The sequence below is a fragment of the Balaenoptera acutorostrata genome, chromosome 3 (assembly GCF_949987535.1).
Source record: "Balaenoptera acutorostrata chromosome 3, mBalAcu1.1, whole genome shotgun sequence".
NCBI lineage: Eukaryota > Metazoa > Chordata > Mammalia > Artiodactyla > Balaenopteridae > Balaenoptera > Balaenoptera acutorostrata.
In genome coordinates, this window is record NC_080066.1 from 71771347 (window position 1) to 71794737 (window position 23391).

General features: G+C 39.4%; 2 protein-coding genes across 5 annotated transcripts in view; one reads left to right on the forward strand and one right to left on the reverse strand.

Moving 5' to 3' along the window:
* Positions 1-6563, forward strand: part of INTS14 (integrator complex subunit 14) — a 36916-nt gene extending 30353 nt beyond the window's left edge. For all 4 annotated transcript variants that reach the window (XM_007166037.2, XM_007166038.2, XM_007166036.2 and 1 more), the window contains 3 exons: positions 1200-1318; positions 3495-3560; positions 5722-6563. In XM_007166037.2, coding sequence (XP_007166099.2) covers positions 1200-1318; positions 3495-3560; positions 5722-5973 — 437 coding nt within the window. In that variant the 3' untranslated portion in view covers positions 5974-6563. The remainder of the gene's footprint in view (positions 1-1199; positions 1319-3494; positions 3561-5721) is intronic.
* Positions 6564-7338: 775 nt separating this feature from the next.
* The window catches only part of HACD3 (3-hydroxyacyl-CoA dehydratase 3), a 33301-nt gene continuing 17248 nt past the window's right edge, over positions 7339-23391 (reverse strand). The window contains exons 6-11 of the mRNA XM_007166035.3: positions 22091-22201; positions 16678-16805; positions 14879-14991; positions 13563-13669; positions 12868-12999; positions 7339-9037 (exon numbers count right to left, since the gene is read on the reverse strand). Of these exons, the coding sequence (XP_007166097.1) occupies positions 8961-9037; positions 12868-12999; positions 13563-13669; positions 14879-14991; positions 16678-16805; positions 22091-22201 (668 nt within the window). The 3' untranslated portion in view covers positions 7339-8960. The remainder of the gene's footprint in view (positions 9038-12867; positions 13000-13562; positions 13670-14878; positions 14992-16677; positions 16806-22090; positions 22202-23391) is intronic.

Genomic DNA, 23391 nt, shown 5'->3' on the forward strand with positions numbered 1-23391 from the left:
CCCTTGCTCTTTTTTTTTTGTTGTTGGCTGTGCAGGGTCTTCATTGCTGCGCACGGGCTTTCATGGCTGTGCAGGCCCCCAAGCAGAAGGGCGACTGAGCACCTCGACTGCCCCAGCTCGCACCCGCCCACAGACGCAGGGCAGCACCAGAGGCCAACCCTGGGCCTTAAGCCCATCTCTGTCCTGCTTGACTTTTTGTTATTGTTGTTGGTTTTTTTAAGTTGGTTTTCATTTTTCCTTTGTTTGGTCTTATTTTGTAAGAAACTATTTTATATATAGTAGCCCCTGCGCGCAAGCAGGGGCTACTCTTCGTTGAGGTGTGGGCTTCTCATTGTGGTGGCTTCTCTTGTTGCAGAGCACAGGCTCTAGGTGCATGGGCTTCAGTAGTTGTGGCATGCAGGCTCAGTAGTTGTGGCTCATGGGCTCTAGAGCGCAGGCTCAGTAGTTGTAGCACACAGGCTTAGTTGCCCCGCAGCATGTGGGATCTTCCCAGACCAGGGCTCGAACCCGTGTCCCCTGCATTGGCAGGCGGATTCTTAACCATTGGACCACTAGGGAAGTCCTTTCCCTTGCTCTTTTCCATAATTTGGCTATACGTAATTTTACTTTTAAATTTTCTCAATGCCTAGACCTATGCTGTCTAATCCAGTAGCCACTCACCACATGAGGATCTTTAAATTTAATTAAATAAAATTCAGTTCCTCTGTTACACTAGCCATGTGTCAAGGGTTCAGTGGTCACATGGGCTATGGCTACCATTCCTCATCACAGAAAGTTCTGTTGGAGAGTGCTGGGCTAGACTATATAGAATTGTAGTATGTATATATACATATATTTTTATATATACTTTAGTATTGTTGTATGTACAACAATTTTATCCTCTCTGACCTTAATTTATAAAGCAGATAAGTGAAGCTTTTATCCTCTCTGACCTTAATTTATAAAGCAGATAAGTGAAGCTTGTTTCTTTAAAAACATTAAGCTGTTTTTCACTTGTATGTGTCTCAGTTGATTGTTTAGTGTCCGATGTCACTATTGAGAACAGGTTCCCCAACCTGACTGAAGTTAATGGATTTTCTTAATTAGGGAAGTAACAGGATATAGGAGATTGAATGATTCAAAGAGCTTCTAGCCTAATTGGAAATGTAATTGATTGTGTTTTGCCAGATGTCATTTCAAGAATGTCTTTTTCTTTTAAGATGCTAAAGAAAACCCTTATGGTGAGGATGATAATAAGAGCCCATTCCCCCTGCAGCCCAAAAACAAACGCAGTTATGCCCAGAATGTGACGGTGTGGATCAAACCCAGTGGCCTGCAGGTAACATTACCATTCACGTTGCTCTCCACTGGGGACAGGAAGAGGGATTCTGGCAGGCAGGCGGACATTTGATTTGATTTTCTTTTCCTTCGATACTTAGTAATTCATTTACTTCTAATGTTTGTCATTATTTCCAAAAAGGATTTGAGGTGGCCTACAGTAAAACACGTATATAGCAGAATCATTTTTTACAAAATTTAGAGCAATATGAAACCTAGAGGAAGAGGAGAGACAATTGTTTCAGGAAGCCAAGGCAAAATGATAATTGTATTTGAGCAATTTGGCTCTGAGCTTCCTGCTACCAAGGTCAAAAAAAAAAACATGTTGGTTATATGGTTCTTCTTGTCTGATAAAAGGAAGCATGTCAGTTCTTCTAGAGAGACACATTTCTCTGGCATTAAATTTTAATGTAAAAGTTTTGACATGGTGAGTCATTGAATAACATTATGGGTGTTACCTTTAATAATAATTTTGAGAAAGATGTAAAAATCTTCATGTGGTTATTTCTTCCATCCCCACGGGGTAAGCCAAAACATTACCCTGTAATGCCACAGAAACACTTTAATGGGAGGCTAAGATTATCTTGTTATCAATGTGTGCTGCTTTTAGTCAAGATACTCAGTGACTTTCTCGTCCCATTAGTCATTTATACCTATTTTTTTTAACTCTTTATTTTATATTGGAGTATAGCTGATTAACAATCTTGTGCTAGTTTCAGGTGCACAGCAAAGGGACTCAGCCGTACATATACATGTATCTGTTCTCCCCCAAACTCCCCTCCCTTCCAGGCTGCCACATAACATTGAGCAGAGTTCCCTGTGCTATACAGTAGGTCCTCGTTGGTTTTCCATTTTAAATATAGCAGTGTTATACCTATTTTTAAAAATCACTTTTTGAGCCTTTTTTATCATTTGAGTGCCTTTTTTTTTTTTCCTTTGTTCTTCCAACGAGTTCAACCTAAGCCAAATGAGAAGAGGCAGTCAGGACACCTGACCACAGAATTAGCTTCTGTTGATGGCATAGTCTCTTCTAGCCCCCTTTTCAGGGAGACTGGACACATCCTGCCATGGCTAAGGGGCCTCTTCCCTTTGTTGGAAATTCAAGTTCTCCCTTTTTCTTGCCATCACTGACCCCAACACTTCCCTGTCAGAAAGAGAGCTGAATTTTCCTAAAATTATTTTTAAAATTTTGTTTTGATCTGGGTGTATTGTTTCATTATGGTGAGGTGCACATAACAAAATTTACCATTTCAAACATTTTAAAGTTACAATTCAGTGGCATTTAGTACAATCGCAGTGTTACACAACCATCACCACTATCTAGTTCCAAAACATTCTCATCACCCCAAAAGGAAATCCTATGCCCACTAAACAAGTCACTCTTCCCCGAGCTCTTGTCAGCCACTAATCTGCTTTCTGTCTATAAGGATTTGCCTGTTCTGGATATTTCATGTAAACTGCATCATATTATATGTGGCCTTTTGTGTTTGACTTCTTTCAGTCAGCATAATGTTTTCAATGTTCATTCATGTTGTAGCATGTATCAGTACTTCTTTCCTTTTGATGGCTGAGTAATAGTCCATTGTATAAATAAACCATGTTTTGTTTATCCATTCATTCAGTTAGTGAACTTTTGAATTATTTCCACCTTTTGGCAATTATGAATAATGCTGCTATGAACATTTGCCAAATTTATTTTTTCTTTTGTTGTTCTACTATTGTCATGAAAAGAGTTTTATAGTTTTAGCTCTTACATTTAGGCCTCTGATCCATTTTGAGTCCATTTTTTATATATGGTATGAAGTAAGAGTCCAACTTCATTTTTTTGCGGGTGGCTATCCAGTTATCCAAGCACCATTTGTTAAAGAGACTGTTCTTTCCCCCATTGGATGGTCTTGGTACCCTTGTCAAAAAGCAGCGGCCATAGATGTATGGGTTTACTGGGGGTGTTTTGTGACAAGTTCATTATTATCATCAAGGGATTTATCATCATCAAGCCTTTTGAAGGAGGGAGGTGCTTTACTAATGTTGAACGATGACATTAACTCAGAAGGGATCCTCATCTTGACGTTGTAACTCTTTTCTCATTTTCATTTTTTTAATATAAAGCCGTCCTTTTGTATTCTTTGCCTTTTTACCACAGAATTCTAATGTTAAATTCTTTTTACCCTCGATAGACAGATGTACAGAAGATTTTAAGAAATGCAAGGAAACTACCTGAAAAAACACAGACATTCTATAAGGTAAGACTATCAGAATTATAGGGAATGAGGGTGGGCCCCGGGATGTGTGCCAGAAATAAACAGTTCACAGTAGTGTGGGGTAGCGTTGAACATGGACAGGGATTAGAAATGTATGGTTTGTTTGTGCCTTAGTTTTTTCATCAGTAAAGTCAGTAGAAGTGATAAGTCTGTTGCTGCCCTAAAATCCAGGAATCAGAAGTGTTTAAATGGCCTGGTTCTGTGCAGCGGGTCTTTTCTGTGTTGGTGCTGTTGTGAATGGCTGAGGGAAGGAGATGAAAGGACCTGTGGGTCATAGCCTTTAAACCTCCTCACTCCTCCCATATGGGTATCCAGTCTAACTCCAGGCAACCAGGGTATGTGACTTCCAGGGATGGTGATTGCTCAGAACATTCTTTTTTTTTTTTTTTTTTTTTTTTTAAATGAGATTTTTTTGTTTTGTTTTGTTTTGTTTTGTTATAGGTACTTTATTTATTTATTTATTTATGGCTGTGTTGAGTCTTCGTTTCTGTGCGAGGGCTTTCTCTAGTTGCGGCGAGCGGGGGCCACTCTTCATCGCGGTGCACGGGCCTCTCACCGTCGCGGCCTCTCTTGTTGCGGAGCACAGGCTCCAGACACGCAGGCTCAGTAATTGTGGCTCACGGGCCTAGTCGCTCCGCGGCATGTGGGATCTTCCCAGACCAGGGCTCGAACCCGTTTCCCCTGCACTGGCAGGCAGATTCTCAACCACTGCGCCACCAGGGAAGCCCTGCTCAGAACATTCTTATTGTACCAGAGGATCTGCTTCCAGGAATGACTTCTAAAATTGCACATTTATGAATTGCAAAAGGATGGCCCTCCAGAATCATACCTAGCTAATGCAGAACCATTGGTGGAATGAAGTTACAAGGGAGGGGGGGAGTTGAGGGGCATTTAAGGTCACTCCTTGCTTCTCCCCTGTCCTTCTGGTGTTTGGCTGAAATTAAATTAAGTGGCAGTGTGAGGTATGCTGTATTGGCAATTGTGTCCTAGCTTGCAAATCTTAAAGTACGGTACACACAGCCAGCTCCAGGGTAGCCTCTCTTCCAGAGAACATATGTGCTTTGCCTGGGTGTTATCTTACTACCTTTATGTCTTCAAACCTAATTATGTAGCGAGCTGGTGAAATCAAGCAGAGTTCAACCAGAGAGCTGCCCAGCCCGCCATGTCCCCCACTAACTGAAGCCCTAGGCCCTTGATGACCACTCCTTGGCTGTAGTCCCTGTCTCCCTGCAGAGCTGTCTATTCAGGGTGGCACACTTGTACTTCGGCCTTCTGAACTTTTCAGTTGTAAACAGATGATAGTAGAGAGGTGGTCAGAAAGTCCGTTTCTCTTTTCTGGTTTTATATAACCTACAAGAAAGGGCCTCTACCAGATGGCTGTGTCAGCTCCTCCAGTGGGTGTGGAAGAGGTTATCCTCATTTTGTAAATGAGGCCACTGACACCCAGAGAAGGCTACACAGCTTGCCCAGATCACACTGCTAAGTGATAGATGGGGCATTTCATATTTCTGTGCTTCCATCCACTACTCAAACTTTTGTGGTAATCTTTGGGGTCAGACCTACTGACTCCTCCAGTGCCTCCTCCAAACATGTTCATCGTCATTCAGTCTAAGGCTCCAGCCAGAGAGGCACCAGAGGGTTAAGAGCCCTCTGAGGTTTGGGGCAAGCCTTTTCCGTACCTGAGTAACAGAGGAAAAGTATCCTCCATAGAGTTATGAGTACATGAAATGATGTATGCAAAGCACCTCACCATGTTTGGCCTAAGTGCTCATGCAGGAACGTGGAGAGACCTAGAGGGTATAATGCTAAATGAGATACCTCAGATCAGGAGGATGTCATTTCTATGCAGAATCTACAAAGTACCTCACCACGTTTGGCCTAAGTGCTCATGAACTGTGGTGAGGGTGACCTGAGTTTCAGTCACCTGTGTCTTCCTTAGCTTTCTGATCACCTGCAGAGGAACCACTTCCCAGTCATGTCATCACCCTCTCGTTATTGGCATCTCTGTACAAGCATTTGTTCTCATATAAAAATGCTCATTTAAGATTGGGGTTCAAGGAGAACTTATACTAAGCTGAGCACTTAGAAAGTATGTGATGAGGAGAACGCACTTCAGGAACATTGGTGTCTTTTATTGTTTTAGGAGCTGAACCGTTTACGAAAGGCTGCCTTGGCCTTCGGTTTCCTGGACCTGCTCAAAGGGGTGGCTGACATGCTAGAAAGGGAGTGCACGCTGCTGCCTGACACGGCTCACCCCGATGCTGCGTTCCAGCTGACTCACGCCGCCCAGCAGCTCAAGCTGGCCAGTACTGGCACCTCTGAGTACGCCGGGTATGACCACAACATCACACCTTTGCAGACAGACTTCTCTGGGAGCAGCACTGAAAGAATGTGAAGCTGACTTCATTCTTTTTTCAAGTGAAAATAATTTAGGGTAAAAACGTTTCTGGTCTGTTCACCTCTGCAACAGCTACCCAAAGACCTTCCCAAGGCTGCCTCAGAAGCACCACTTGCAGGTTTGACTCTGCTACTCTGAGAAGGGTTCTGCAGGGTGGGCAGCTGCTCGGGCTTTGACCTTAGCTTTCTGGAGCTCAGAGTCTTTAAAACCAAAAGACAGCTGTTGCTCCCAAAATGGGCACGTCTCCTGAGAAGCCTGAAGGACTGACAAGCGTAGAGCCCTCTCCACCTTCCTCGGGCACCCTAACAACCTGGGTTCTCTGTTCCTGAAATGCCCTTCACTATTCTCCTCTCCCAGCCACAGGGACATTTCCAGGTACCTATGGTTGGGAAAGGAGACTTGCTAAGTACAAGCTCAACATCACTAAGTTTCAGAATTTCCTTAGAACTTGGGCAAAATGTCGGTGGTAACCCTTAGGTGCTTTTGGTATATCTTGAGATACAAACTTTTAAACAGCAACCATAAATGTATAAAATGATTCTTGTTTTTTCAAATTTTTTTTAATGAAAATAAAATATTTGATTTTCTATAAAATGGTTTCACTGGGAAATTAATGGGTCTTTCTTTGCCTTTTGCTCTGTCCTATAACCTAAGTATAAGTTTAACTTCCTAAGTAGCATAGATTCATCAATCTTGATGGTTCCTTGGGTTCCATACTGACTTCCTTGTTTGTGACACTGGTTAGGCCTCACTGCTTCACTGCCTAAGCCAGGTTCCATCCAGGTAGATTCTGACATCACTGTAGTCAGTTATGGTTCCAGTTCATGAGCTAGCTTCATGGCCCTGGGCAAGTCATCTAACTTCTCCAGGCTTTATTTACATCATCAGTGCTTTTCAGATTGTTCTGTAAACCTCCTAAGGAATGGCTGCTTCAACCCAAGCAACCATGTTTTATTTAACATGCTGAATTGCTATATAGGCATACCTCAGAGGTTTTGCAGGTTTGCCTCCAGGCCACCGCAGTGAAGCAAATATTTCACTAAAGTGAGTCACACGAATTTCTTGGTTTCCCAGTATATAAAAATGTTATGTTTATGCTATACTGTAGTCTATTAAGTGTGCGATAGCATTCTGTCTAAAATAAAATGTATATACCTTGATTAAAAAATATTTACTGCTAAAAAATGCTATCCATCATCTTACAACACAGGGTTGCCACAGATCTTCAATTTCTAAAAAATGCAAGTATCTGTGAAGTGCAATAAAGCGAGGTATGCCTATATAATATTTTGTCTAAACAAAGGTATTTATCACTAACAATTTGGAAACCATTAGACTAAATGATCTTTAAACACAAGTTACTAAGATTTTAATTGTAAATGTTTAATAGAAATACACAATCTTTAGCTTTCTCAGACAGCAATAAAGGGGTTTATAACAATCAATCACTAAGAATACAAGATTCTGCCACAAAGATACAGCATAATCTGCTGTAAAGCTGATCTGCCCAATTACACATAGAAAGTCAGTTGAAAGAACACCAGAAATTAATACAAACAAATGTTGACAGAAGTTGCAGACATGCAAAATATCCTTCGGTGCAATGAACTTGTAAAAATATCAACCAGCCTATGCTAATCAGATGTTTTTACTTAGGTCAAACCAAGTTTCCATCTTGGGCTCAGAGAAACAGCATAACCCACTGAGTCCCCTTTCCCCCAAGAACAATGGGAATGGCAGAACAGAAAGAGCCATCATACCTTAAATTCTTATATACAAACATTACTTGGTTTACTTGGAATGTATTAGGGAAAACTGATGTTTTCGACAATGGCCAAATCATAGTGTCTAGATTTTTTTCAGTTCCTCTGCTGGTGGATTTCCTGCCAGGAATTGTTAAAGGCTCAGCTGGTGGTTCTCCAGCCAAAGTTCTCACTCTGTTTTCACTGTCCTACTGCAGACAGGTGAAACAACAGCAAAATAAAAAGCAGGTGTTTTTGAGGCCTATTCAAACAGTTCCACCAACTCACTCTGACACAAGTAAATGGACTAAGTCAATGCAGGGGAAGGAACACTGAGTTTTTCAGGTCTGTGCACAGCCTAAGACAGTTTCGTAGGTATTTTTACTTGGCCTACTCTGATGTTTCCAGTTTGCCACAGGCTGCATGGCCAGTTTGACCCTTCTGATCCCTGTAGCACCATTTGCGTTTGGAACTCTTATAATCTCATTGTTTTCTAACTAATGTTTCATCTTTCTTTCGTGTTGAAAATAGTTCTGATTTAGCTAGGAATGAAGTAAGTGATCATGGTGTTCCAAGGTTCTGACTGGTTTCTCTCAAATCACCCTGTGCCTCTCCAGTGCCCACGCAGGTTAAGATGTTGTTAGAGAGACCAAAAGATTCAGAGGTAATATGTGTCCTCCAGGCCTACTCAGACTCAGAAATGTTTTATCAATGACTGAGTAAAACTCGATTTCCAGAAAATCAATGCCAACCCACTTAACAAGTAGCCCCTTGGGTACAGAATATATTAGGTCCTTGTCTGAGTCACTTTCACAGCCTCCTATACAGCAACATAGTCTTGCTTTTTTTTTTTTTTCACAAGCAATAGCTGAAAAGAACAAATCCCAGCTATAAGAATGGCCAGTAGCTGGTAGCATCAGGGCACTGAAGAAGTATCTCTGGCCTGTGTGAAACAGACTGACTGGACATGGAGTGGGTGGGGGTAGGGCTGAGTCTTTTGCTGTCATTAATGGAATACACAGGAATGAACCTGTCATCAGGTATCAGGAATCCATGTCATGCAAGTACTACACTAAGATAATACAGTAAATTCAGGAATGTTACTGGGGAAAAAGGAAGATAGCCTCACTGAGAATTTAATCATTTAACTTTAAAAAAACTTTTACATCAGTACAAGAAGGTAAAACTGTAAGAATTATAGATTAGGCTCAAACTGGCAAGAAGTCATCTAAATCTCTCTTTTTAGTGGATCTTTTTCTTTTTTTGTCCAAAGCGCCGCCTGCGCTGTTTATAAAGATGACGGAAATTTATGTATAATCCTGAAAAAGAAAAGAGGCCAATTAGAAATGAGAATCTTTGTCTCTGTTTATAAGCAGAAGCTCTTGGGGCAGGACAGTCCCTAGTTGTCTGTTTTTCATATCCCACAGCCCTGTGCTTACTGCAGCTGCTCAGGAAGTACAACTTAGAACAAATATTAATAATGCACTAGAGACAATTCAATTTTTCCCCAGTGGGTTCTACAATTTAATTTTCTCCCATATTTTACTATGAAAAATTTCAAATATACAGAAGATTAAACCATTGTACAGTGAATACCACCTAGATTTAAACTAACTTTTTTTTACATTTACTTTATCACATACCCATTCCCATCTCATTCTTTATGTATTTCAATGTAAGCTGCAGACATCAGTACACTTCACCCCTAAAAATTTCATTAATTAGAGTTCAGTATTCTTTTTTTTCCTTTCTTTTAAGGTAGGATTTACATAAAATACACAAATCTGAAACAGAGAGAACCTAATTTTTAATTCAAGGCTATGCAATAATATGTATTAAGCAATAGCCTAAAAGGTATGAGACGCTTTTCTAGGAAGCACACAATTCAGTGAACTAGAAAAACACAGGATTTAAGAGCCAGAAGAAAATTTCAATCCTACGTAATCACTGAGTAGTTCTGCAGCTTAGTCTCACCTCAGTTTTCTCACTGTACTACAGGGTTAAAAACACTTATTTTACAGACATTGTGAGAGAACATATGTTTGATCCATACACAAATATAACTGGTTGTTATACTGCTTCTAAATTACGTAGATTTAGGATTTATTTCATTCTGAAGAATAAGAACTACATATTCATTGTAGGCAAACTAAATATGAATACAGAACCTTGTAAGTTAGAATATGCAATAGCTTAAACAACACAAGGAAAAGCCACTAGGGTTAGTGCACATTAAAATACATCTACCTGGGACTTCTCTGGTGGTCCAGTGGTTACGACTCTGCGCTCCCAATGCAGGGGGCCCAGGTTCGATCCCTGGTCAGGGAACTAGATGCTGCATGCCACAACTAAAAGCCTGCATGCCACAACTAAAATCATGCCGCAACTAAAGATCCCGCATGCGGCAACAAAGATCCTGCATGCCGCAACTAAGACCCGGTGCAGCCAAATAAATAAATAAATATTTTTAAAAATACATAAATACGTCTACCCTTCTAGCTTTTTTAGTAAAATATTTTTTTTGGGGGGGGGGTTATTTATTTATTTATTTATTTATGGCTGTGTTGGGTCTTCGTTTCTGTGCGAGGGCTTTCTCTAGTTGCGGCAAGTGGGGGCCGCTCTTCATCGCGGTGCGCGGGCCTCTCATTATCGCGGCCTCTCTTGTTGCGGAGCACAGGCTCCAGACGCGCAGGCTCAGTAATTGTGGCTCACGGGCCCAGTTGCTCCGCGGCATGTGGGATCTTCCCAGACCAGGGCTCAAACCCGTGTCCCCTGCATTAGCAGGCAGACTCTCAACCACTGCGCCACCAGGGAAGCCCCTTTAGTAAAATATTTTAAGGGTCCTTCCAACACTTATTCCTTTTTAACACTTTCAGTAGGCCCACCTCATGGAGCCTAATTACAGTAGTACTAGATTTATCCAGTAATAGAGGTAAAGAGCTCTTTTAATGAGTACATTTTCCAAATTGAAGCTTACTCCCTTAAAGCGCCAAACGTTTTAACATTTTTGGTTTGAAATCTTTCTGAAATGGAAAAGAAGAACAAATGGAATAAAATTTAACCTTTGGCAGATGACCTGCCCCCATAATGTATATTATTTAACTGCACTTCTGCCATGTGCTGATTCCGAGGGGCTCCTAAAGGGTGTAGGTCTCTTCTCCCCCACTTCTAAATGACCAAGATCAGGAATTCCCTGGTGGTCCAGTGGTTAGGACTCCGCGCTTTCACTGCCAAGGGCCCGGGTTCAATCCCTGGTTGGGGAACTAAGATCCCACAAGCCGTGCGGTGCGGATAAATAAATAAATAAATAACCAAGATAACTGGGCTTTCCAACTTCTTGGGTTTACTTTTTGTGGTCTCCCTCTCAGTCTGGGGAAGCCAGCCTCCAAGCCGGTCCCCAATAATCCCTACCTCCTGGTATTTCATACCCTTGTGTAGTCCCCTCCCACATTATACAAGGTTGATCTGTGTAAGAAAGAGAATACAGCAAAAGTGATACTATGTCGGGGCTTCCCTGGTGGCGCAGTGGTTAAGAATCCACCTGCCAATGCAGGGGATGTGGGTTTGAGCCCTGGTCCGGGAAGATCCCACATGCTGCGGAGCAACTAAGCCCCCGTGCGCCACAACTACTGAGCCGGCACTCTAGAGCCCGGAAGCCACAACTACTGAAGCCCGCGTGCCTAGAGCCCGTGCTCCGCAACGAGAGAAGCCACCGCAATGAGAAGCCCGCGCACCGCAACGAAGAGTAGCCCCCGCTCGCCACAACTAGAGAAAGCCCATGTGCAGCAACGAAGACCCAACACAGCCAACAAATAAATAAATAAATAATAAATTCTTCTTTAAAAAAAGTGATAGTAGGTCACTTCTGAGTTTAGGTTATAAAAAGCAGTGTGGACATGATAGAAGTGCTAATTATCACTATAATGGCAATCTTATTACAATTGATAAATGTATCAAATCAACATGTTATACCTTAAAGTTATACAATGTTTTATGTCAAATATATTTCAATAATAAATAAATTTTTTAACAGCAAAAAAAAAAAGGCCGTGTGGCTTCTGCTTTCTTCCAGATCACTTGCTCTGGGGAGAAGCCATGTCATGAGCATCCGCGTGGAGAAGTACTATGGCAGGAAACTGAAGCCTCCTGTCCACAGCTACATAAGCGAGCTTGCAGCAGATCCTCCAGCCCCAGCCAAGTGTGCAGAAACTGTAGCCCCAGCTGAGCTGACAGCTTGACGAAACCTCATGAGCGTCCCTGAGCCACGGCCACCCAGCTAGCCTACTTCCTGACTCTCAGAATACATGGGAGATAATAAATGTTTTCTGTCTTAGGCTGCTAAGTTTTGGGGTAATTTGTTACACAGAAAAAGATAACCAGTATACTATCTGCTGTCACATCCTTCTGTTGCCAGGAGACCATACAGCCATACTTTAAGGCCACCTCAAGACTTGTGAAATACAACAGGGAGAAATATATGTAAGTATATTAAAATGTGTTAGAACTTCATCTAAAGTAAACAATCCTCATAATTAGGAAGGCTTTTAAATCTCTCATATTTGCAATAATTTAGGTTTACTTCTCTTTCCCTTCTTTTAGTGCTTAGTTTTTATGAGTTAAGGCAAAACTTTATGGTTTCATATAAAAGTAAACTAATAAATAAGCAACGCTTTATATGAGGAGTGGGGGGCTTTCCTATTGTTAGGTAGAAGCCTTCCGACGTCTCTTGGCTGCTCAGAGGCCTTTACTGCCTTCCCTCCTTGCTGCCAGCTGTATCACCACCTCTGTAATAATTCCTCTGGATAAGGGATCTGCTACTGAAATTAGTAGAAGTAAAATGAGCTTTTTATTCATTTTTTATTCAGTTTTAAAAGAGCTGCTTAAATTGTTTTAAACATGAAATATGGTGAAGTCCCAATGACCTAGAGCATTTCAAGAAGATAACTCAATCACTGGAGATGTGGGAAGAAATACTTCCACACATAGCATATTCTCCTAATGGGTCTGTTTTGCAAAGTAATCGTTCTCTAACTTATTTCTACTCTTTTGAAAGTAAGAATACTAATAAGGATTTTTAAAACTCTGAATCATTTAACTCTACCTTCTAAGAAGTAACAGAAAAAAGGTCTATTACAGAGCCAATACTTACCTAAAAATAATATTATAAGATAAATCTGAAGAAAAAAGGAAAATCTAACTTTGATTTTCACTGGATATGGCAATGTGAAGCTGAATCTTCCTGTTTCATTAAATATTGGAATGGACTGGATCACTGAGACGGCTGAAAAGCAGAAACAAGAATGTTTCAGAAGCAAATGAAGTACAGTCACATCTACTGATAGAACCTTCTAACCCCTCAGAGTTTCTGGGTTTGTTGAAAGTGCTTCTTCCTCCTCTTTGTACAATGGGCTCATGTCTCTTTTTTTTTCCCCCTAGCTTTCCTAGGAAATAAGCCTCCAAGCTGACAACAAGGATAAATGAGGAACAGTCACCTGATAGCACTGGGCTTCCTATTCCATAAAATAAAGAGAAAAATCCCTGACTCACTCACTAGGTGTTTGTCGTAATAAAATGAAGTCATCAATAAGAACTTGCTTTGGAAAATTAAAAGTACCATATAAATAGGAAGCATGCAGTGCATGACCACCCAGCTTCCAAACCTTAACAAAATGAGCTACTTCCTTGGAACAGTCTGGATACCAGGAGTATTGTGGCAGGAAGCCACTAGAAAGAAATTCTTGAAAAGTTCAACACCCATATTTCAGACTAAGGCTGGCAGAGGGAGGAAGAAAGAACTGGCCACCCTTGGAGCTAAGGTATAAAACCTAGAGTTCCTGAAAGTACCTTCTGCCAAACATCCCAGAGGATATAGGGGAATCCACATAGTGTAACGAAGCCATGTGAGCACCTTCCAATCCATGTCAATGCAGGAAAGCATGTAGAAGGGGTACCTATTGAAAATAAGGAATTAACATGTTAAAAGCCACTGAATGCAACCCTAGAACATCATTCAACAATAATTTCACAATTAGCCACACATGGCTTCTTCTTAGCAGAATTATAAACTCCCATCATGCTCCTCCTCCAATCTTCAAAGGATATGAATTCTCAATAACGGCAGACTAAGTTTAGGTCTCAAAGGAACCCTCTATGAAAAGGTTCAGTATATAGAACAGATGCTCAGAAGCATTTTGGCTTTATTCCTAGTTGATCTACATTCCAAGCAGGTGAAGATGACAGATCCGTTGACAGACACTTTATCTCTGCATAAATGAACATTATGAAAATTAAAGTATACAAAAGACCTCTAATCTATGATCAGGAATACTCTATTTAAAAAGAGATAACATAAAAAAAGAAAGTTGCTTCCCCCCAAACAGTAAAAGTTAATATTAAGTACCTATAATCTCTTTCACCTTTGTGTTAAGTAGATTAGAGGGTATACTGGATGCCATGGGATATAGACTCCATTTAAACACAGTCTAGGACTGCTGATGTCTTTTCTCCCTCTTAACTGTCAACTTTACCAAAATACCACCAAACCTAGAGCTGAGGAGTCAATTTGCAAAACCAACCCTCCACTTGACTGAAAAGCAAAGAAGTATGGAATATGTATGTATGGTCTGGTAAAGAAGAACACATCTACTTTAATTGGATCTTTTTATTTTTTTTAAGATATTTCTCCTATTGACAACTGAGAATGGAAGAATCAGATAAGAGGTCAATTCAAACTTCAGTAATCTTGTAGTAAAAGATTCATTTCTATCATCCCTTCTCGAAGGCTAGTCTTTACTGCTTCCATCCAACCTGGGATGCTCCTTCAGCCCCATGTTTCTTCAGCCCTTTCAAGAATTTGTCCATGTGAATGAGTCCTCTCTTTCTAACAAGACAGCAAGATCCTGAAGGGTAAGATCCTTTCATTTCTCTGGATCTCTCCCTCTGCTCTCCAGTGCCCAGGCTGGTATGATGATCCATTGACTGTTTAAAAAAAAAAAACTGCCTCACCTTTACAGAGCACACAGATGCAGGTAGAACTCTCCACACATAGAACCTTAATCTCAAATCAAATGAGACTCTGGACAAGAGAGCAACTCCCTCAAGAAGAGAGGTGCTCCAGAGTGGGAGAAGCACTCAAACACCATCCTGGCATTTCTACCTACCTCAAAATTTCAGCTGTGCTCCATATATAAAACACAAAGAAAACCACAGCTTTGTTTTGCATTTCTTCCATGGTGCCAAAGACGATAAACAAAATGAAGTTTCTTCCAAGAAGCTATTAAAAGGACCCAAAAGAGAGAAAGAAGTTTTAAAATATATTTTTAAAAAACAACATATAAATGTATTATCTGAAACGTAACCCCACTAAATTCAAGGTAAATAGAAAAAGACTGAGAAAACTTAGAACAAGTTAAAGTGCCCAAGCCAGTATTTGTGGACAGACGTGTGTGTGTGTGTGTATGTATTACACACGTTCAAACACAGTTTAAAGAATACTGCCAAGTGAATATCTGCGTCTGCATAACATAAGTTAAGAAACAGAACGTTACCAGTGTGTCACACCCCCTCCCTCCCCGTAGTAAGTAACTACTATCTTTTTTTTTTTTTTTTTAATATTTATTTATTTTTGGCTGCTTTGGGTCTTAGGTGCAGCATGCGGGATCTTTCATTGAGGCATGCAGGCTTCTCTCTAGTTGTGGCGCGCAGGCTTAGTTGCCCCACGGCATGTGGGATCTTAGTTCCCCTACCAGGGATCGAAACTTCGTCCCCTGTATTGGAAGGCAGATTCTTAACCACTGGACCACCAGGGAAGTCCCAGTAACTACTATCTTGCGTTAACCATTCCACTGCTTGTCTTTATAGTTTTACTACTTATGTATGTATTCCTCAACAGTATATTGTTTCATTTTGCTTGATTTTAAACTTTCTGAAATCATACTCTATGTATTATACTCTGACTTGCTTCTTACTCAATGTGACATTCCCAAGATTCATCCATGTTGGCACATGTGGTATTGCCCAACTCCAAAAGGCTTCACTCACATTGTATTCTACATGAATGGCATGCCCTGGAGGCATGTGATGTGATGACACCGAACCTATCTTGCCCTAGAAATTCTACCCTGACGCTTATTTGTACTAGTCTTTGACATAAAAAAATATTATTCCATATTAGTGGGTCACTCACTATCCGCTTTTATTTTTTTGAACTAAACAAAACAACCTCTTTCCAAGGACGGAAAACCAAGAAATAACAAGGCTACTGTATTAACACCCTTTACCATGCAACTGATACTATCAGAATGCCAGAGCTGATATGCCAGAAAAGGGTTGAACTATAAAAACAGCATCCAGAAGAGACTAGCCAACAGTCACCTGATTCCCCCTGAGTCTGGGTTGGTGGTATCTAATAATGTGTAACTGCATAGTTAGGGAACAAGGCAAGGAGGCTGAAAGACTTTGATGTCCCATTCCTAATAGCAATCTTCCAAATATTAGGAAACAACCTAGATGTACTGGGGGTGGGGGGGGAAACTCCCCACATGAGTCAGAAGAGCCACCTTCATACATGGAAGAAAGTCCAAAGTGAAGAGAGTTCCCAGGTATTACACCACCTTCATTGACCTGAGGTGGTAGGAGACCAGGCACACCCCTATCTAAGAAGAGGTTAGGGTTTTCCACTCCTGCCTGAGAATCAAGCTTCCCTAGTTTTAAAGCTCTTTTTATAACTTTGTGATATCACGAAGATATTATAAACAATAAAATAGACCTGAAATGGCAAAAGTCTATTTTAAAAAATATCCCTCAGGTTTCACATTTTCCAACTTGTTCAGATAAAACAATGTTATTCCTGTGCAAATAGGTATTTTTACTAACTGAGACTTCCCAGCAAAGTGTGGATACCTACTAAATAAACATTGAAACCTTTCATTCCCCACCCTCGAGCTCAACTGTTCAATACCTGGAAAAGAGAAGGTATCACTGATGACTTAGTGACTCCAATTGCTGCATTGATAGCTTCCACAACTGCCAGCATCTGGCAGAAATACATCATGTCAGCCACGGTGTGGAACGTGTCATAGAAGGACTCTATGGGACAAATACACATTAAGGGTAAATCAACTGGCAAATTCCAACAGAAGTATTTTGCAAACTAGATAACTCTTCACACAAAAGGAATTTTAGGAAAAGTATAATAAACATCCAGTCAGATTCAAGTTCACTATTCACCCCTCCATGGGGCTGAATAGTAAATTCTACTGTTTACCAGTAAGTTAACAAATAAACCCTGTATGCCCTTCTCAGTTTTAAAAGGCAAGAAGAGGGCTTCCCTGGTGGTGCAGTGGTTGAGAATCTGCCTGCCAATGCAGGGGACACGGGTTTGAACCCTGGTCTGGGAAGATCCCACATGCCGCGGAGCAACTAAGCCCGTGAGCCACAACTACTGAGCCTGCGTGTCTGGAGCCTGTGCTCCGCAACAAGAGAGGCCGCGACAGTGAGAGGCCCGCGCACCGCGATGAAGAGTGGCCCCCGCTTGCCACAACTAGAGGAAGCCCTCGCACAGAAACGAAGACCCAACACAGCCAAAAATAAATAAATAAATAAAATTAAAAGACACAAAACCAAAACTAACTTAAAAAAAAAAAAAACAGAAATGGTATAAACCTAAGAGTATGGAAAGTTTGAGTAAACCATAGTATATCTATTTCATGGAATATTATATAACAATTTAAATGACAGTTATTCCTTATATGAGGACAACAAATGTGGTATCAATTTGGAGTGGTCCATAATTTAATATCCTTCACTTTTCATACTGATCCTCACTTGACATCCTGCATTCCTACATTCCTCTTTGCAGTGTTTCTCAACCAGGGCACCACTGACATTTTGGGCAAGACAGTTCTTTGTCCTGCACATTGTAGAAGGTTGTAGGATTCTTGCCTCTCTGCCTATTAAAGTAGTGCCTCTAAGAAATGGCAGAGTTAGGCACCTTACCAACAAAGATGACACTGCAGGCACCTCAAAAGAATACAGTTTAAATATCAAATGAATAAAACAAGCCCCTTGCAAAAACTAAAAAAACTCTCTAATATTTTCACGAAAATGATCTACTTTACAATCCTGCTACAAAGTCAAACACAAAAGAATGAAGAATGGTATATAGTGTTATTGCATAATTTTGCCGGAAAAATTCCACCAATGAGTAAGTTCAAAATTTGACCAATTCTTTTCTTTGAAGAAGTAACACAAAATTACAATTTAAATTTTTCTATATATAAGATAAAAAATTTATTCATAATTTTAAATGTCCCTTGTCAAGACAAAATCCCAATCAAATCTTTCTGTTGCCATTTACAATGAAATTCTGGTATCCTTTTTCAGGGGATTCACTTATTAATTTCTTGGACAAATTATCTTTGAAAAATGAGGTTCTCCATTACTTTGAACTAGAAAGTTGTGACTTAAGATTCGGCATATGGTAAATAAAAATAAGATCTTGCTGCTTTGCCTCTGATTTTATGGGAAATTCATCCTTGTTTCAATTCAAGAATAGAAATCTGATTTCTAAAATGACTGTTATAAAGAATATTAATAACATTAACATGCTTATAATACTGTTTTAAAAACAATATGCAAAATTGTACACACAGTATGACTATAATTTTTAACTGCAGGAGAAAAAAAAGACTAAAAGGAAACATATGGAAATATTAACAGTGATGGACAATGGCTTATTCACCTCCCCTTCCATCCCACCGCACCTCCTCTCTGGTTTTCTCCCATTTTCCAAATGTTCTTAAATCAGCCCAATTACTTTTATGATTTGAAAAAACTTTTTAAAAGTTCTAAAAGGCACTCATATGTTAGTGGATATAGATTTAAATAGTGGTAGTATAAAATAGTATACTCTTTCTGGGCAGTATAAATCAGAATCCTTAAAAACAATCTGTCCCTAACACATTGTAAAGCAACTATACTCCAATAAAAATTCATTTAAAATAAATAAATAAATAAAATAAGATAAAATAAAAATAAAAATAATCTGCCCTTAATCTCGTAATTCCACTTTAGGAACTGTTCCTAAGAAAATTATATGGGTTTAGAAAGATATACAACAAGGTGCCAAGAATCTGTTGCTCTGATAGATGGGATTATGGTAGAGCTTTTGTTTTGTTTTATTTAAGTCTTTAAGTAATTAACACATTTTAATAATTAGAAATTTTTTTTAATTTATTTAATAAAAAAGTATTAATAGAGAGACAAGAGTTTCTACATAAGCCTAAGAGTTTGCTATTTCCTTAACATGAGAAGTTTAGCACATACATGTTTACGTGAAAAAAACAAGTACATGTGTAGAATTTGCCATTCACCAACATCCTTTATTCAAAAAGAGATAATTGCAAAGGGCAAACTATGACCCTGGGTACCAGGCCCAGGTCCTTATTATACCTTTGAGGACAGATAAGAGAAGAATTACACCAGCAGCTCCATTCCAGTAGGTGGTTTAGGAAGGGGCTCAGAGCCAAAATAGAAATTACAAATCCAGGCAGCTTAAACACATGACCCAGATGACTTAGCAGCTTTTGGAGTGGATCACCTAACAGCTAGCAGGCTTGAACATTCAGAATCGATCCAACTATGTTAGGTTAAATAAATTATTTATGAATTTGAATGTACCTAGTCATTCCATGGGACTTGTGATAAATTCATACTAGTAAGAGCTACAGATCTGAGAACAACTGTCTGAGACTTCCTTTGTTTCTTTAAATAACTCATCTGTAGACCTCTGGTTACACATGACTATAAGATACTAGGCATTTGGGAAGTTGTTCACTAGCCTGCTACTGTGCTTTGCAGAATTCCAAGGTATTAAGAACGCTGGAAAAACAACGTGCACTTCTTTCGCAAGATTCTGGAGCTAACTGCAATTCACCTTTACAAAACTCAGATGGGAAAATTTAGGATTGAAGAGTAAAATAGTCTACAGGATTTTTTTCTCTTTTTAAATAGTTTATATTTTCCATTATGCTCATATTTTTCCTCATATTTACTTTATAAAATAAGGAAAAAATTTTAAATGATCCTTTCAAACCATTTGAAAATGGTGCCTTTTCTTCCAATCATTTCACATTTATTGGTTCAGTTTTTTTCTCCTTTTTATATTGGTGTGATCAAACTGGAAAAACAAATTTATATGTTACCTTTTTAGCCCATCATAAGTATTCTTCCATATTATTATAACTTCTTTAAATACTTTATATTTGCTTTACAACATTCCACTGAGTGAACAATCTAAACCAATCCTTCATTGATGGACATTTAGGTAGTTTGTAATCTGTCACTAATATAAATAATGCCATAATGTGTATCTTTTTGAAAAAGCTTTTCTTGTAGTTTCAATTATTTCTTTAGAACATATTTCCAGAAATGAAATAACCAAGTTCAAGGATATGAACAGTTAAGGTTCTCAATGCACCTTGCAAAATGATTTTCCCAAAGAGTTGCTGTACTTATGGACCCTCCCAGTAGCCACTGTTGTCTTTGTTTTAGCATATGTTGTCTTGAATTAGGTGTCTTTTACAACTTTGCAAAATTGATACATAAAAAATAATATTTTTCATTTCCTTCACCATTACTGAGTTAAACATTTTGTTGTGTGCTGAATTAGTTTTATTTCCTCTTATGAACTGCCTGTATATGACCCTTATTTATCTATTGGGTGGAATTTTCACATTTTAAAATCAATTTGTACAAGTTCTTTATATGTAAAAAAAACAACAACCCTTGTCGATATTTGTTGCAATTTTCCACCAACCCTCCATCCCCATTTTGCTCAACTCCATATGCTTTTAATCTTTAATGTTGTTTTGGCTGGATGTTTTTACATATATAGAAATTTAGGCATTTTATGTAGTCAAATACATTGACCTTTTTCTTCATGATTTCTTCTATCACTTTTAAGGTTAGAAACTCCTAACCCTCCACATGTGATTTTATAAAAATTTACTTTATCTTCTATTATGACTTAACTTTTTGATATATGGCTCCTAAATCCTTTGGGGGGATTTATTTTTGTATACAGTGTGAGAAGAGTCAAACAGATTATCTGCCTCCCAAACCTAACCAATTTTCCTTGGAAACATTTTCCATCTAATAAAAAAAAAAAATGATTGGAAAATATTTTCCCTTCCAGTGATTCATGATTCCTTTTTTTTTATCATATCCATAATCTGGAGATATATATATATATGTATATAAAATGTAAGACCTATTTCTGAGCCACTTAATCTGCTCTATTAATTAGTCTATTCTTATACTAGCACTACACTATTTTAATTACATTCTTTCATATCAGGTAGAGAAAGTCCTCTCCCATTACCCTTTCTTCCCTCAAATTTTATTATCTATTTATTGTTCACAATAAAATTTCAGAATACTTTAGATCACATTCTCAAAACTGTTCTGTTGTCATTTACTTTGGCCAGAATTCTGTTAAACATATAAATTAATTCAGCAAGAACTAATATCTTTTTTTTAATATAAATTTTTATTTATTTTATTTATTTATTTTTGGCTGAGTTGAGTCTTCGTTGCTGTGCGTGGGCTTTCTCTAGTTGCGGCGAGCGGGGGCTACTCTTCATCGCGGTGCGTGGGCTTCTCATTGCAGTGGCTTCTCTTGTTGCGGAGCACGGGCTCTAGGCACACAGGCCTCAGTAGTTGTGGCACGGGGGCTCAGTAGTTGCAGCTCACGGGCTCTAGAGCGCAGGCTCACTAGTTGTGGCACACGGGCTTAGTTGCTCTGTGGCATGTGGGATCTTCCCGGACCAGGGCTCGAACCTATGTCGCCTGCCTTGGCAGGCAGATTCTTAACCACTGCGCCACCAGGGAAGCCCCAAGAACTAATATCTTTATGATAGTCTTTTCATTCAGTTTTACAATAGTCCATTTAGTCTATTTAGGCTCCAAAGGGGTGAGATCCCTTAAGGACTTGTATAACTTTGACACTGTGAGTATCACATCAATTTATTTAGTTATAAATGAACTATCAAGCAGTGAATAAGAAAGGGATGTCAGCCCAAGATGTACCCCTGGCTAGCTGTGTGGATGTGGATCATTTCTTTGACCATCTCCAAGCCTGTTTTCTCATCTATTAAATGGACAGAACATCCAGTCTGCCTGTTTCACAAGGCCAAGGGAAGTGAAAGATGTGAACATACAATGAAAGGCATGAAGTGCTACACAAATATGGTTGGGGGGTAGGAGGTGGGAGTGGTGGTATTGTTAATACCAAAGGCAGAGACTGTTACTTTTGGTGAATAGGGGGCCAAACTACTGAAAAAAGAAAACTAGCCTTGAAATTTTGCACTTGCCTTTTCCCAAGATAAGGAACCGCACAGTCATGTTGACAAATATCCAGGAGAATCCCAAGAACTGCACTAGATTATACATGAACAGGTATCCTTTCTTCAAGCTTGCAAGAGCTGAAAAGCAAAGCAAGGTGGTAAGCTGTTAAAAGCAGTAGTCACAGCAGGAGATGTGTACGTGGGGCATACTTGGATGACTTCATCCCTCTTTACTACCTGGGTGCCCTAAGCTCCCCCAAAAATACCTGGCCCAGGTCTGCACCAACCTGGGCTCCTGGTCCCATAGAAAAACAGATAAGGAAAAATTATAAGGAACATTATAGTCCAAGGTATGTGTTCAGCAGTCTTTCCCCTCACAGCATTGAAGAGTAAGTATACAGACTTAACAAATCCAAGAGGGAAAAAGAAAAATTACTTCTGGCAAAGAATGACTGACTAGCTAAGGAGGCATTAAAAGGAAATAAAGCTATACTCAGCTCTTGCTCTTGTCATCTTAATATAATCTACAGTTTCTTCTTTTCTAGAATTTTTTTAGGTCATGTAGGTCAAACTAGCTCAAAGAGATAGAAACTGTAATTAAAAAATTCTGATATTTGCTCATATATCCATCTAAACAAGCATTAACTGAATACCTACAATATACAAGATACTGTGAGTAGCACTACTGAGATTCAAGGATGGTTAAGACATGATGCTGCCCTCAAAGAGTTTACAATCTAAAAACCATATTACAAGATTGAGAGTGATAGGTAATGTCTTGTGAAAATTTCAAGGTGAGAAAAATGACTTTAGGCTGGAGAAGCATGATCAGGCAAGTCTGCATGGATGAGATGGTATCTTATCTGGGCTTTGAAAGATGGTAGAATGAGGATATAACCAAAGGAGGAAAATTACAAACCAAGAGGCAGGAAGGACAATAAGGGACATTAATTTTGTCTGCAGCCTAAGAGTTTGTGAAGACAGAGCCAACTATGGAATTAAGGAAGGAGTAAGGAGCTTAGACAGTCATGGTTGAGTCAAAGGAGTAGGGCAAAGGAAAGGATAATTCTTGAGAAGAACTACAGAGTTCGGGTGTTGCTGCTACATATGTATTCCTACCTACAAATTTTTGTAGCCACATATCAATGTTGCTACAGAGATATTCTGCATAGACACTTGGTTGATGCTCAAATAATCACGATTAGTGTGGTCAATCAAAAATAGCCTTATCCTAAGGGGCCAAAAAAGTCAGACTTGTAGCAACATTTAACTAATTAAATTTTTTTACTTCAAAACTACAAAAATTTATTACACTTCCCCATATATAG